This window comes from Buteo buteo, chromosome 15 (assembly GCF_964188355.1).
Source record: "Buteo buteo chromosome 15, bButBut1.hap1.1, whole genome shotgun sequence".
Taxonomy (NCBI): Eukaryota; Metazoa; Chordata; class Aves; order Accipitriformes; family Accipitridae; genus Buteo; species Buteo buteo.
Window position 1 is genome coordinate 28,504,953 of NC_134185.1, and position 16,955 is coordinate 28,521,907.

The window sequence follows — 16,955 nt, forward strand, 5'->3', positions numbered from 1 at the left end:
AAATATTCACTTTTTAATGTGAGCATTGTGTTAACTTAGTTGATGTTATTTCGGCTTACACATCATCAGTAGCTGGAGCTTGCATGGGAAGCAGTTGTAGTACAAAGTACGATGTTCCACAGGTTTGACAGGTCAAGTTTAATTTTCCACTTAAAGATAAACTTAAAGGTAAGTTTATTTTCAACATTTCAATGGCAAATAAAATTCACGTGGACAAACTTATCATATAAATAACTTGCAGCACTGAAGATATGAATTCAGAGTAAAACTGGGGAAAACATAGTCCCTACTGGCTAAAAAGAGCTAACATAACCTGGAAGGCAGAAGCAGCTGACTGGAGTGGCCACAGCATTCTCAAATGGGAGCTTTTCTAAGTAACCAACAGCAGGCACACATTTTCAGTGGGAATAACGGGATGTGCTTAATGTTATTCAATAGTTTAATATTTAATATTATATAATACTTAATAACGTAATAGTTTACGCCTTTGCAGGGAACTGCACAAAGGAGGAAAGAGTGCAGTGAGTCAAATTCCCTGCAAAAGTCTTGGCAGTGGCTCTCACAAAGTAACTGGTCACCCTGGAAAAGGGAGGTTTGGAATACTTGGCTTTTGTGCAGCCTGAATGCAAAGGGCACGATCCACTCAGGCTGATGCTCAGGGACTCTGGAAGACAGGAGAGTTCCTTGTGGCTGCTGACTTCAGTACAGATATCACGGTCATGAAAGTTGTCATGAGCTGGCAGTCCTCTTGCGTGGTGCAGTGGCCTTGCTGTGGGATATGCTGCCAAGAAGGGAATGGGACCCACAGCCTAGCCAGCAGCCAGCGAATGTCAGGTCTTCCCTGTTTTCCTAATCCAGCACCTACTGCCCTTTACAGTTGTGATACTTATCATAGTGACATACAGAGCAAAGAAAGCAGAGTTAAATGACCTCAGAAAATACAGCTGACCAATCTTTTCAGAAGGATAGGCGTTTTATTTAAAAAGATCTCTTTTTTCCCCTAACAACTTACTCTATAATATTGTCTCATGCATTAGCTTTTTCTTTCTTTTCCATTTTCATTTTATCGTTCTTTTTATTTTCCTTCACCTTGATTCCTTCTTTTCCTGTGCTAGCTGCCAGTCTAACTGGCCAAAAATTAGGGGGAGAGGGATAAATGGGGTGAGAGACGGACACAGAAAAGAAAGAAGTATGGGAGAAAAATGTGGGAAAGAATAAGGGGAAATATGAAACAAGAAAGCAGCACATTTAAAAAATCAACCTTCTGATAAACAGCACAAAAGAAACTATTACAAAGAAATACAAAATTTGCCTATTTTTAAATCAGCAAAATGCAAATAACAGAAAAAGTAATTATCTCTTTTTCAATTTCCTCATCTCCATCTTTAGTACAAGTTTATTGGAGAATAGACACTGCTTTTTGACCAGGATATTTGTTTAGATATCCAAAACTTAACAAAAGGATCTGTTGCTTTAGAACAAGAATGCTAGTGGATAGAACAAGATTTCTTCCACTTGTGATTTGTCTGGATAATTAAGGAATAATTTTCAGCACTGTCAACCACTTATTATCTTAGACCTTCAGTTAATGCAGCTCATCTTCCCTTGTGTCAGTTTTCAACAAGGACATGTGCTGGATTGTCTTTAATCCGTATTTATGCCCAAACAGAACATATGGGGTTTTCTTACATTCAGTCTGAAATAACCCCATGAAACAGATGGGGCAAATATCTAACTTAAAGAAGAAATCTTTGGCTTGATTCTTATCTCCTAGTACTATAAATCAGGGATAATTCTTCGAAGGTTAGTGGAGTTACATGACTGTAAATCCAGATAACAGAAGGAGGTGCTTGCTCCCGTTAAGTGTTTGTGACTTTTTCTAAGCAAGGCTTTGGTAATATAATCAGGAGCAGTGATAAATCCTTAACAGATACCTATTGTTCACAGTCAAATGGCCTTTTAGGTCAGCTGTCAAATTGCCATGACTTACTAAGCAGTGGTATCTTTTCCATTCAGTGCCTAGTGTTGAGTGGTATGTTCCTGACAAGCAGAAGAAAATCCAATTATCTACTTTTCTTTCTTGCTTCTTCAGGAAATGTTTCCATTTTTAATACGGCATCTAGCCATACAATACAGATGTTGGTAGGGTGTCTTTAAGAGAATTATATGTTTGCAACTCTTTTTCATAACAGTTGTGAAAGACAGAACCAATTTGCGGCAGCAGCTATCTGAAGAAAACAGCATTAAATCTGTGCCTGGACAGACTCTGTAAGATAATGTTGTGAAAAAGTCATAGAAAATATGCTATTGCATTTCTCATTCCCATCCTTTTCGACCAGCCAGCTCATCTTAGGAGGGTTGCTGTGAATTGAACAACACCAAAAGGGAGCTACCTGTCATAAAATAATTGTTTATCTGAAGAGTAAACTATTACACACCTTTCACAACTCTTCTGAAGCCAATTTTCAAAAATCCTTCAGAACCAGATAAATGGCCATAGAGAGTTTCGAGTTATAGGAGACATTCAGCTCCTGAGAGTACGGAGACTTGTGTGTCACCCTTTTCTCTAAAACAGTGTATCTCAGACTGTTTTGGAGGATAAAACAATATTTTCATAAAAACACACCCCAAAACCTCAAACCCACTTAGGTGGTGTCCACATATTCTTTTTATTTTTTTGCTTATATGTAAGCAATAGCATTAGGGTTTCTTGGCTTTTTGTGCGGTTTTTTTTTTTGCCGTTCCTTCAAGGTAGAAACAAACTTGGCAGGTAGAAACTTGTTCAAAACCACACGTGCATCTCACCCAAACTTGGAAGCTTAGAAATACTTCTGAATCACTCTTTTTTTATATAGTCTCAGTTTGCTTTTGTGGCTACTTCTAGGGTAAAGTGCAGAAGAATCTGGCTGGACTCTTGCTATTTTAACAGCCAGTGCAGTTTTCTGTTCTTTATAAATCATAGTAAATGTAACTGGGAGGACTTTTGAGTCTCAACAACTAGATTTTCTGTGGCAGAATAAATAGTGCCCTGAGAGTATATTTCATTGTCTTCAAACGCCACGGGAACCCTCTGACCTTTAAATGTAAACTTTCAAATTTGTGGGAAGAGCTTTAGCCAAAAGATTCTCATTAACATTTGTGGCAGTTAAGAAGCTGAATCCTTTTCTGCTGAACTAAAATTTACCTCTCTGCCACAGACTATGAAGCTGTATGATGAAAGTCCGAGGAACTGCTAATGCCAAATGTGCTTTCAGAACTCATTTTGCAAAGTTCTCTTACAACAGGCACGGCCATATCCTGGACTCATTCCGTGTGGTCCTGATGGTTTAAAACCTGATGGTATTCTGACCCAAGATGTTCAAAGATTTACTTAACGCTTCTGTGGTGCTGGAACATCAAATGCCTTTTGTCCAGTAAGCAGAGTGCCTTTTTACATGATACAATGCTCATTTTTAAGAGTGTTTCTCTTGAAAGGCAGAGAACCTGTGGAAGTACACCTGCTGCTTCATTGGTAGCATTTTCTATACATTCAGCTGCATTTCCTATGAACTTCTGACAAAATTTTCAGACTTTGGGAACACATTTATTTCATCTGATGATTCAGGTTCTGCCTTTCTCTGAATTTTACCAGTTCCTTGGCTGTAGGTTTCTTGGTCAGCACTGCGGTATATCATTAATTCTTTTTATTTCACTATTTACAGTAACCTTCTCGTGAACATTATGCTTTACAGATCCATATATTTTTAAGGCTGGGGGACTGTTGTGTTAGTCTAAGCTGACCTCCTGTGTTGCAAGAAGTATTCTTACTTACAGAAGTTCGAGAACTGAGTGAATCCCTTACTTCTCAAGGGCAGTATGAAAACTCCCCCTGACTTTGTGGATCAAGACTTCATGTCTGCATGATGTTTTCTTTGAACTGATGTGTACAAACACGTAAATTCCTTCCACGTTTGGTGCTATCACCTCAGTAAGATAATTCAATGGAACAAGCTGAGAGCTAAAGGTCAGAACAGAATGCCTGTGTTCAACAGAACTTACAGAGGTGGAAAAGGGTTTTGTGGCACTTTTTGGCTATATGAGAGACTGATCAAACAGAGATCATATTTTATTATTACTTACAGGACCTGCTGGGTGAGGATTTGGGTCCTTTCTAGGCTCTGTCAGGAAACTTGGTGAGACTGAAAGAGAAGATAGCAAGGTACCTCCCCTCCACTACTGCTAGTGTAACAAAGCTCGGTGAGAGCAAACCCTGCTGAGCCCCGGCTGCACCAGGGTGCTACCTCTCAATTCCAACTTTTTTCCTACACTTCCAACTTGATGACAGAGAAATGAACTCACAATTTCTCCTCTTCAGCCCAGAGTATGCTCAGTCCTCTGATATTCTCAGTGGGCTCCCGGTCACCAAGAACAACCGTAGCAGATGTTGGGGTTTTTCCTTGGGTTGGCTAGGTTCAACAAGCAGCGTTCCCTTTGTTGCTGCAAACATCTCCGCGTGCCTTGGTGTGTGCCTCAGCTCTTCTCCTTTGCTCCCGTCTTCTGTGCAACGTCATTGCGGAGGAGGGAGGTTAGACATGCAACCTATGATTCTTCGGTGGTTGTTTAGCATCTATGGTGAATCAAACAGTGCCTGGAAAGATCTCAGGAAAGCTTATGACAAGGGTTCAACAGCCATTTTATTTTGCACTTTTCCTTCTTTGAATTTCTCAGTGATAAAAGGGGCCTAAGACTCAGGCAAAACTAAAAGCAGTTGCTTGCCTCTCTAATCAACAGATCAAGTGTAGGTGTCATTTTCGCCTCCTACCATACCATAGCTCCATAAACAGCCAAAAGACAGCTAAATATTTTAGCTGGACTGAAAGTAAACATGTAACCCTATGCTGTTGCCATTCAATAGGTGTCTTGGTTTAACTCCAGCTGGTAACTAAGCACCACGCAGCTGGTCACTCACTCCCCCCTCCATTAGGATGGGGGAGACAATTGGAAGGAAAAAGGTAAAACGCATGGGTTGAGATAAGAGCAGTTTAATAGAACAGAAAGGAAGACTCTAATAATGATACAAATAACAATAATAAAATGACAATACTAATAAAAGGATTGGAATATACCAAACAAGTGATGCACAATGCAATTGCTCACCACTTGCCGACTGATGCCCAGTTAGTTCCTGACCAGCAATCGCCCCAGGCCAACTCCCCCCAGTTTATATACTGGGCATGATGTCACATGGTATTTCTGGAATACCCCTTTGGCCAGTTTGGGTCAGCTGCCCTGGCTGTGTCCCCTCCCAACTTCTTGTGCCCCTCCAGCCTTCTCGCTGGCTGGGCATCAGAAGCTGAAAAATCCTTGACTTAGTCTAAACGCTGCATAGCAACAACTGAAAACATTGGTTCTTCTCATACTGAATCCAAAACGTAACACTATACCAGCTACTAGAAGGAAAATTCACTCTATCCCAGCCGAAACCAGGACAGGAGGGCTTAATTTATTTTTCAAAAGGCAGGTGTCCAGCACCATGTGAGATTCCCTGAGATACCACCGGCACCTGCACAGGGCTGGCAGACATGACACAAGAGCTACAGGCGACCCACGCCTTCCAGAGCAGCAGCTGAGGACCGGGTGGTCTCAAAAGACTCTCAAAAGACTCGAAAGGCCTGTGCTTTGGCAGCTGGATTGAAACCTAAGTGACTGAGTGAAGTTCAAACTTGGCATTTTTAAGGCGCTAAAATCAAATCACCTGCAGCAGTGGCATGATTAACTTCACTTCCAAAACCAAATGTGTCTACATTTGTTAGCGTTGACCTGTTTCCATCATTGCTTTCAGAGAAAACTGAATTTCTGTTGCCTGCTACCATTACTGCCTGTAAAACGCCGTGACAAGAAGCTCTCCATGTGTGTAAGTTTAGAAAATAAGGCCACCTTTCTGTCCATTCTGGTTTAATGACTTTCAATGGCTCCATTTATTTTGGAACAAGTTACAGCATAAGGCAATTTTGCTACTCAATAGCTTTTGGGTGCAATCTGTTTTTGACTTAGTAAATAGATGAAGCTTTCAAACAGCCTGAATTCTTTAACTGAAAAAAAAAAAGGCTAGAGACAAACTTCAGAGGCAACAAGCTTCTTCATGCTTCATGATATTCTCCAAAAAGAAAATCACAAAATATATGGATGATTTGCCTTTCAAAGAAAGGAGAAAACTGGAAAATCCTAATGAAATTATATCATCAAACACAGCCCATGTTAGCTACATTATCTTGCCACACAAGTATTTGCGCTGGGATGGAGTACAAATACATTTTGCTGAACAAGCTGAAAATGCTGCCTTAGGAGAACAGGCTGACTTCAGCTTTATTCAATTGCTTTGCTTTCAGGCGATTTCTGGTATTTCCAAGTGACTGACAGAATCAAGCCAAATTCACAAACTCAGTCATTCAAAATGATATAAATTATGACCTTTAAGATCAGAATGGATATTTCTCAGAAAATTTCAAGAAAGTACTGTATAGTTATGGTAGATGGAAATAATTGACTTTTACAGAGAGCAGGTGGTTTTATGGCTGCTGTGTGCGGAAGGTGACAGGAATGTTCGCGAAGGATTCACCTGCAGTTTGTACCAAGTAATCTGATCAGTGGCTGTAACCAAGTCAACGATGACAGATTTGTTATTGTGTCTAGATGTGGGGATCAAACGCTGCCAGAAACGATGTGGTGATATTGTAGGATTAATATCAGACATTGCATCCATCTTGCAGCTGGCAGGGTCACATATATCATTATTGTAGTGGGCATGATCTGAATTAAGCTTGCCCAGAGAACACTGAGAATAATACTGTACTAAAAACTATGAAACTGTTTATGAAACCACACGTCATGGGAAAAGTATCCTAAAGGAGATGCTATGTTAAAGAGAAAAAATTCCTATGTGTCTTATCGAGAAATATGATGTGGTACAAAGTGCCACACGTAGAGATAAAACGCATGATGCTGTGTGCGCCAGCAGGCATCCATGTCACACAACGAGTAAAACTGACTTCCAGTGAAGAAGTATAGAGTTACCTGACCATGTGGACAAAGTAGGAGTGAAAAAATATTATAAAGAAATATCGGGAAATGAGAGCTTGAAGACAGGGTATAATAGTTCAAATAGGAAGTGTTTACTTGCTTGGTACAAAATGAGCTCTAAACATGATAAATAGTTAGAAAGACACACAGACAGACAGAAAGATAAGTCAGGGAGAGTAATAAGCCACAGAAAACTTCGCAAAGGCTGGATTTTCAGCAACAGAAGATCATTCTTTATGAAACAAAGCACTGCAGTCTTTCCAGTCAGAGGAAAGCTGCAACTTCTTCTAAAAGCAAATCCACTGAGAGATTTTAAAGCTGGAGATAGTGAGGATCCCCAAAATCACTCTTAAAAAGATGAAAACACGTGCCCAGATTTGGCAGAGGAGTTTCGGAAGTACCTTCACAGCCGTGAACCCATTCTACAGCACCTCTCCCATCAGGATTTGAAGAAAACAGCTGATATTATCTTGGATGGTGCTCGGCTTCCTGAGCTGTAAACGGAATGAGACTTACTGAAGTCCCAAGCACCTTTCCTTCGTGCAGCCAAACCAAACGTTACCTGGTTTCCAATGCTGTGAAGTGAGCAGTCATTCTGGCGTAGGCAATGCTGGTACCATAAAACAACTGAGATTTGTCATTCTACATTGCATCCAAATGTGGCTTGCATCCATCTGCTGCGTGTGCTGGTATGTGTTCAAGGACAAAACTGATCACCTTCTACTTAGATATGCAAGTCTGGGTATTGACTTCAGGAAAGCCAAGGCACAGATCATCGTTGGGAGCTTTTCAGACTTACATGTCTTTCTCGCACTTGCATTAAAAATGATTTAATGAATAATTTTGTTCCATGACTGCATTCATCCATTTTTAATAAAATGAGCATTTATTCCAAACTTAGCATTCTTCAGCATTCTCTATTAATTCTGTATTGAAATTTTGGAATGTTTAATGTCCTAACTCATCATTTGACTAAGCTTACTGAAACTATTGGCTCAGTTATGAATTCATTATCCTTTATTTCCTACATATCTCCGATATGCAAATTTTTATAGCAGTGAAATATGTCTGACTGCTTTGCTCCCAGTTATTGCAGTATTAATATAACAATGAACTTCATTACATTTCCAGATACGTTTTTAGACACACTAAATTAATGTTTGAACTTGCTTGACAGAGTCCTGCAGTTGCCTAAGTTCGGGGTGGTTGGTTTCTTTTTCTTTTTCTTTTTCTTTTTCTTTTTCTTTTTCTTTTTCCCCCAGTTTAATACAGCTGTTAAGATATTTTGTGTTGGCACTAATGCTGGGCGAAACTTTTACTTTTGTGTATCATCTGTTTGTGAGATGCTGAATTTTCTAAATCATAGGCTAATTATTTCAACTTAGAGTTTCACCTCTGGAAGACCGTCTGTTCCAACAGTAAAAATGGCATGTAAAGACCTCATGTAGATAGAAGAGGAAAGCCCATCAAAATACTGTCCCCACGATGCTAATGCCCTGCTCACACCCATCCCTTCATACTGTACATCTGAAGCATTTTAAATGCCAGAGATTGAAAGAACAGATGTTGTGCAGCCAGAAAAAGGAGAAGAGAAATTTCACCTGAGACTTTACACCAGTCTCCAAATAAAGAAATAAATTATTCTGTCAGTCTACAGTAGATAAGATAAAAACCAGCGGGCTAAATTGCAGCAAGTGATGGATACGCCGGACAGTGGGAAGAACGTACCACATGGATACCGAAGCTCTGGGACAGACTGTCTAAAGAAGCTGTGAAGTATTTGCTGCTGGAGGTTTTTAAATACCACTCAGACAAACATCCATCAGGATGGGGGATAGATAAACCAGGCAACCTCTTAAAATCCCTTCCAGTTTTATTTTTTATGATTCTGTGAGTAGGCTTGTCATACTGAAATATTTCTCTGATTAGGGTCTGATGCTATCCCTTGTCTACTGTAAGGCTATTTATCCTTATGTTGTTAGAGGTCTATGATGATGAATAAAAGACAGATGACTAGTTTGCTCTCAGAAGCCAATTTTTCAGCTAGTCAGCATCTGAAGTTGCAGACAGATTTCCAACAGAGCTCAGTTCTAGAAGTTCCCTTGTTTCAGATATAATGGGACTTTCTAGGTCAAGCATCCTGACATTTTCTACAAATACGCTTAAGTAAAGATCACCATCATGCTCAGACACATGACTGCGTTCCTGTAACTCACCTAGTTACAGAACGACATCTGAGGCAAATCCTCAACCTCATGTGGCGTCCACTGAGGTTTAAACCGAGAAGTTTTACCAGCCACTTGCAGTGATGAGACAAGATCATGCGTGAGATCAGTGGCTAAGTCTGAGCTGTCATCTGGGAACTTGTTAAGTCACAGCACTGTGCTCAATGAATGACTTCAAAGATTAACTCACGTTGAAGAAAATATTTCAGGAGTCCAGGAGCCTAACACTAACTGATACTATTACTTAGGCTTCAACGTTAAGCCACTCGAGAGGCACACTAAGAAGATGCTTGTTCACCTACAGTTATTCTTATGCTCTTAAAATGTTTGAATGAAGTGTCTAAATTGATTCTGAAAGTGGGACCTAGACTTTGAATTTAGCCGCTTTGGATTTAGGTGTCATTTAGGTGCTTTTGACAAAGTTATATTTAGCCCTTTTCAAAATCTTCAAGGACACGCTTAACTGGACGCACCAACATAAACCCTGCTGAAGAGGAATGGATGCGAGCATATATTCCTGGTTATATGTACTTTCAAACATACTTCTCATCAACTATATCACAGCTAAATAAGACAAACTCTCTCAGAAATTTGGTCCTATATGCACAGCTGTCCTGAAGGAATACCCAGAGCAGGATGCTGAGGGCAACGTAACTGCAAGTCAAAGAGAACAGCAAGAGCCGTCTGGAGTCTTAAACCACCCCAGAGAAAGTGAGGCGCCAACACGGGTCCTAATACAGTTATTTCCTTATCCACCATCTAGTATTTATTTTGTTTAGTTTTATTTCTGTATTCCATTTTTGTTCCTGAGTGCACTGGTGTATTGCTGATTTTAAACGATTTAATTCTGAATGTGAATTAGCATCTCTGATATCAAACACCTACACAAACACCTTTGTGTCTTATTTGTGGTTTATTTTTTTTTTTTCAAATCAGGTGCTTAATTGTGGTGCTTATGGGATTGCAGGGTGCTTGGATTTTAATTTTATGAAGTTCAGGCAAAAGTGACTATAAAAGCATCAAAGAAAAATAATAGTTTGTAAGTGCATGTGAAAAGACACTGAGATTTACATAATGGCATTAGTCAGACACCCTACTGTTTTATAGAGGGAAAAGTGCATGTGCACAATAAATAAATTACACTGTGCCATCAGTATGTTGCATCTAACTGCATTAGTGGCTCCATTTTTCCCCTCATGACTTAGGTAGGATGGCATATTGGAAAACACATATTTCTTCATTATACTATTTAAATGGTTTGATAAATCTGCTTATAGATGACAGAAAACATTTTTTATTGCTCCTACCAAGTTATTTATATTTAAAACAAATCTTTCATGTGTTTACACACAAGATCTCAAAATATCGAGCAAATGTTATTGTCATACTAAGCCCCATCTGCGGCTTGGGTAGAACATGACCAAAATCTTGTTCTTTGACCTACTCTACCTTCAGGCCACCTTGCTGTGTCCGCTTTTTGTAGTGCTTACTTTGTAAATCTACTCGGTTCAGGAAAGAGCGGTGTAAACCATCTCCTTCATGATGAGGGCATTTTGATCTATGTTTCAACAATTCATTGACAAAATTATTTTCTTGAAATGTTGTTAATATTTGGTGAGTTTCATTTTAATGTGGCAAAGTACCGGTTAGAAGTTCTTAAATTATTAAATCGATTTTTATGGAGACTGAACCTTGCTTTGAAAAGGAAGCCTACAGAAATTGGGTTGGTTTTGATGAAATTAATTAATATATTTGGCTTCCAGGGTTTTTTTAAATCCTCTTCCTCCACATTTTTCCCCGTGTTTGTCTGTGCTTTTTTATTTTAAAAAGGGTAAGAAGAGGAATGGCTTAAATATGGTAAAAAATGGGGAAAACCAAAAAATGGAACAATACTGAAAGTTTTCAGATAAAATTCCATGTATTTTCTTAATAAATTTTTTTAAAAACTAAGAAACTTTAGAATTAACCTTTTCTGTAGTTTCAAAATTGTTAATATTTTAATTTCGGTCAGCTCACTTCTTTTCTCTGTTCAGTGCATGTATGTGTTGGCATACATGAGAAAATATAATATATGGGTACGTTTCCATTTGCAAAAGAAAAATAAAGCAAATTAAGCAATGCGTAACTGGAGGTCACAGACAGGGTATATTACGGACTTGATTTTGCAAGACACTGAGTGCCTGCAGCTCGCCTCGCACCGAGTGAATTTAAGGCGCTTGTGACATGACCTACTCTTTTTATTAGCTTAGTTGCAGTGGAAAAGGCAAAGCAGTAGCATCAGAAATGGAAAATGATGGCAGGAGAAGTCTGGCTGTTGGTTCCATAGGGGTGATGGAAACAGCTGTTCTCAAAGGGTCTCTGCTGAGGAACATAGAAGTAATGTAGAGGAAGACAGCAAGAGCACAGGAAAACGAAGCTTTAAGAAAAATAGAAAATAATAATAATAAACAAAAGCACAAGCTATTTCTGGAGCAATAACTGCCCCAAGAAAAAGTTATTGACCCAGATGAATCACATCTACGTTAAGGGGGGCTACTTTAAAGGCATTTTATCAGACAAAGAGAAATAAGCATTTCTAGAGAGTGATTCAGTCCTTAGGCAGACTGCTCATCTCTCTGGTGAGGCATCTCAAAGCACATGGTGAAATTCAGCTGGAATAAAGCTGGGCCACGACGAGTGGGCACTATCGGACTGGGCCTTCCAACACTTTCTGCCTTAAGCTAGGCTGCTGGAAGTCTAGTACCCAGCTGAGGAAGGACTGGTGTTTCCGTCTGTCCTTCCAGCCATCCGTACCGCAGATACTTTGAGATCAGGCAGCTCTGAAGAAATAGGGGGGATCCAGTAGAACTGCAAACCCCTCTAAAACCCTGTAAATACGCCAAAACTCCCTTTAGCCCCCAGAAGAATGACAATTTTACCACCTAACTACTGCTCGCTGCGTAGACGCGCGCTCCGAACACGCTCATTGCCGAGGGCTCCCTCCCGCTGCCGAGGTCATCTCTTTCGTCTGATGATGGCCTGCAGAAAACCCGTGTCTTTATTTGCCTGAACGCATACTGTACTTCCCGCTGGTGTGTTCCCCATATATACTCTCTATACGGATCAGTGATCTCGGTGCCTTTTCAATAATTCAGCCTGTGTGCTCTGGCTGTGTCATCCTGGGGAAGGAGCCCAGCGCAGTGCCAAGGAGCTTCGCTTCCTATAGGAAGCGTGTTATAGGTTTTCCTGGGTTTGCCGTGTATCTTTCATGTGAGCTTGATTTTCGGGCGTATTTGCATCGCAAAGGTCCAGTCCCTCAGACAAAGGTCAAACGTTCTTCGGTGGGAACTTTTCCTGAAAGCAGACCGCAGCATCAAACTTTCCTGCATGGAAAAAAAAAAAAAAAAAAAAGGTATCTTTCCTCACTGAAGTACTCAACGCACTGAAGAAAAAAAAATAATAATGCACCAAAGTGCGATATTTTTGCCCTTTGCAACATTAACGCGGCGGGCAGACAAAAAAAAAAAAAAAGGGGGTCGCTTCACCACAGCCCCCCGGTTTTGAAGCTCACGATGTTTCGTGCCGAGAAATTCGGTCCGAAGGGAGGATGGTAATTAAGGACGTCGCTGGATGAGCGACCCCTTCCCCACCGCCATCACCCGCAGATTTGGGGCCTCACACCCCCCCCCGGGGGCCCGTAAAACCCCCAACCCCCCACTCAGGGCAAACCACCATCTTGTTCAGCGCAGCCCCGGCGCAAAGCGCGTCCACGTGTGCGCGTCCGCGAGTGTGCAAAGGCGGGAGCGCGCAAGCGGGGCGGCCCCCGCCCGGCTGGTGCCGTTTGGGAGCCGGGGCGTGGAGCGGGGGAGGGAGCGGGAACGGGGACGGGAACGGGGACGGGGGGGGTCGGGTGTTTCTCCGCAAGGCCGAAGGCTCCCGTTGTCTATCCGGGCTCCGCGCCCGCGAGGGGTTTTTTTTTTCGGTACCGGCGAATTACCTGCGGATCGGCATCCCTCCTCCTCCCTGCTTTTTTTTTTTTTATAGTTTGGTGGGTTTTTTTTATTTTTTTTTTTTAATTTTAATTTTTATTTTTTTTTTTTTAAGCCGGGGACACGCTTCCGAAGCGGGGCGAGCTCTGCTCTTGCGTCAATGGTGCCTCTCCGGGGAGGGCAGCCCCCCTACCAGCCCCGGCCCGGGGGACCTCCCCCGGCCTGACATCCTCACCGGCACCGAGCGGCAGCCCCGTCCCCATCCCTCCCCCGCGGACCGGCTGCGGGGAGGAGGAGGAGGAGGAGGAGGAGGAGGAGGAGAAGAGGAGGAGGAGGGAGGAGGATGCGGCGCGTCGGACCCCGCGGCGGGGCGGGCGCTATGTCAGAGAGATAACGCGGCTCCTCCAGCAGCCCGGGGGTAGTCTCGGTGCCAGACCCCCCCCCCCCTTCCCCGTCCCCTCCACCCCCGGGAGCCGCTCGCTTCTGGACCGCCGGGGCCCGGTGGGGGAGCGGCGGGCGGCCGTGCCGGGGCAGCCCGCCTGCGGGGGGGGCGAGGGCCCGGGAGGCTGAGGAGAGCGGGCGGCAGAGGCGGGGAGGAGGAGGAGGAGGAGGAGGAGGAGGAGGAGGAGGAGGAGGAGGGCAGCGCCATGACTCATTTGCAGGCAGGTCTCTCCCCGGAGACTCTGGAGAAAGCCCGGCTGGAGCTGAACGAGAACCCCGACACCTTGCACCAGGACATCCAGGAGGTGCGGGACATGGTGATCACCCGGCCCGACATCGGCTTCCTCCGCACCGACGATGCCTTCATCCTGCGGTTCCTGCGGGCGAGGAAGTTTCAGCACTTCGAGGCGTTTCGCCTCCTGGCCCAGTACTTTGAATATCGCCAGCAGAACCTGGACATGTTCAAGAGCTTCAAGGCCACGGACCCCGGCATCAAGCAGGCGCTGAAGGATGGCTTCCCCGGCGGGCTGGCCAACCTGGACCACTACGGCAGGAAGATCCTCATCCTTTTTGCTGCCAACTGGGACCAGAGCAGGTAAATGCGGAGCCACCTGCCCGCCTTAATCCCTTCTTTCCATGGGAAAAGCTATGCCAGAGCAGAGAGGACGGGGTGGGCGGCAGGGGCACGCCGGGCTCTGCCCACCCGGCCTGGAGGGCAGAGGGAGAAGAGGAAGAAGTAACGTGTTTTGTGGCTTAGGGCCTTTTCGACCTCCTCATCATTTAGGCTCCGAATTTCGGGAGGGAAGCAGGAGCTGCTCGGTGCTCTTCTCGGCTGGCTGATACGAGATTTACGTGCTTCTGCCTCCCCTTAGCCGAAGTGAGCTGGCGTGGTAGATGAAGTGAGCTGGCGTGGTAGATGAAGTGAGCTGGCATGGTAGATGATGTGCTTACCCCCCCCGACCCCCCCGACAAAGGCTGGTTGCAATGTCTGTGCCGGTCTTTCTGCTTCAGCGCACGCAGAGTTGCTGAGGTGCCACAGGAGAAAGTGGGAGATGCTGTGTGCAAAACAGGAGTACCCCCGTCAGGGCTTTTGAGCTGAAAAGTTTGCCTGTGCAGGAAGCTACGGCTCCGAATCCTTTCCCTCAGCTAAAGAAAGCTCTTCCTGAGCCACCTGGAAATGCCAGGATGGAAGTTACAGTAACTGCTTCTTTTCCCCACTCATGCTGCTCGAAGTGTGAATTCCCTGCATAATAAGATCCTTGCTTTGGTAGCAAATTGAAGGAGGCTAGTGCCGTCCCTAGAACAACCTCTGATCCTTTTTGGGGCTAGTCTAGCCTGAGGATGACTTAGCAGGCTGACCCAAGAGCTGTCTCCCATCAAGGCCCTTTCTTTTAGGGATCGGCTTGATACTATGTGACACTATTTGATTATTCTAAATACCTCACTGGGTGTCATGCCCAGTTTCTCCTGCAGTCTAAAATTACATCCACAACAACCGCTCGATTTTCAGTACATGTAAATGAATGAATCCATGAAGAGTGAACTCTAAAGCCTATTCCTGTGAGCACCGCAGCGTTTCCCGGGGCTCCCAGCCTGAGAGCAGGTTTAGGGTCTGAAGCACTTGTTAGTGAGAAAACTTCAAATCCTGCTAGCTGCCTTCACGTGAACCCAGACCGTCCTTGTGCAGTCAGCACGGGCTGGGCGCAGGCAGCGCTGAGCGCTCGGCGCAGATATCCCAAGCTCAGCTCTTTGAAAACACGAGGAGGGCACGGACAGCTAGCAGGGTGGTCAGAAAGGACAAAATTTGGGGAGCTGGCATACTTGAGCCTGCCCTTCGAGTGTTTGGGTAGCTGTCCTCTCGCCGGCTGTGTCAACAGCCGTGGCAGGGAGCGTTCCCACGGCTCCCTGCAGCAGTCGGTGTTACGGCGAGGGACGGGTCTCTGCGCGGGGGGCCGCTGGCCCACCGTGGCTTTCCTCCTCTCCAGACAGGGTGCCCACAGCCCCACCGCCTGCAGGGAGAGCTTCCCGGCCCCTGCTAACCCTTGAGTCGCGCCCAGAGACTGGGAGAAAGCTGTCTGGCACAAATCAAACCTGCCCACGACCAGGCTAACAACTGGAAAGCGTGGATGAACGTATGCGGAGCTGGGGCCGGCGACCTTTTGCTGCTCTGCTTTTCTGGCAGACGGAGCAAAAGAAGCTGAGCGAGGAAGCAGTGATGATGAGGCTAAGGACTCTCTGAGTGGGCTCCCACATAAGGATTTTCCTTATTTCCCACATAAGGACCAGATCAACTTTTTATTTAAAAAACACCTCCACAAACTCTTAAAGATCCCTGAATGAGGAACTAGCAAAGAAATGGATATTTAGGCCTTTTATTAACTCATATATCTACCATGAAGAAGTTCCCTTGTTAGAGGTAGCGTGGCCTACTCTATACTGTTATTTCTCATTAAAACAAACAACCAAACAACCCAAAGCTTTATGTGACACTTTCTAGATCATTAGTTCCCAGTTAAAAGAACATCAAGAATTTGAATTCGGAGATAAAGTAGCATTTAAAAAAATAATTGCTGTGTGAAAAGAGTAAGTTTATTTTCTTCTTAATTTTAGATGTGCTGATATTTAAACTACATGAGATCAGCTGACACTACAGCAAATTTCTATGATCTTTTTCGCAAAGTCCTGTCGGTAAAATTATTATTTATGATATAATAGGGCAGTGACTGGGGTACACAGGGGTACCTAATGGCCACGTTTGCAGTCGGGTCCCTATCGCTCTTCAGCGCTGCCCGCCCACGGTACGCCTCTCCTCCGGAGCGAGGGATTTTTTTTTCAGATAGACCACTCAGACAAAGGGGAGAGAGCTGGAGCCCAGCTGCGGGGAGTGGCTTGCTCCAAGGCACATGACAAGTCAGTGACAGATGTGGGAATGGAGCTAGGTCACTCTCTTTACTAATTAAATTGACTGTCTTCCATTATCTGATGTTCAGCCACTGAACCCGGGGAGCATCGTGTATGGAACGTATACTAGAGCTGCTACGCAGTTATGTCTCAAGCTTATGCCTTAACGGACTTGAGATCTTACAGTGCGTAAACCAGTGCTCCTCTTACAGCAACACTAGGATTACTTTTTGTAGTCTGTCTTGTTAGGACCTCTTTGTACGTTTCATAAACTATGTTAACAGAGCGCAGCAAGCCTGCAAATTTATCACATGTGTACAACTTATTATGGCCAGCAGGTAACAACTAGAATTAAAAAGTT

The 16,955-nt window shown here is 43.8% G+C and overlaps 1 protein-coding gene across 1 annotated transcript in view; it reads left to right on the forward strand.

Moving 5' to 3' along the window:
- Positions 1 to 13,899: 13,899 nt before the first annotated feature.
- The window catches only part of CLVS2 (clavesin 2), a 52,115-nt gene continuing 49,059 nt past the window's right edge, over positions 13,900 to 16,955 (forward strand). Inside the window, exon 1 of the mRNA XM_075046400.1 lies at positions 13,900 to 14,288. Within this exon, the coding sequence (XP_074902501.1) occupies positions 13,900 to 14,288 (389 nt within the window). The remainder of the gene's footprint in view (positions 14,289 to 16,955) is intronic.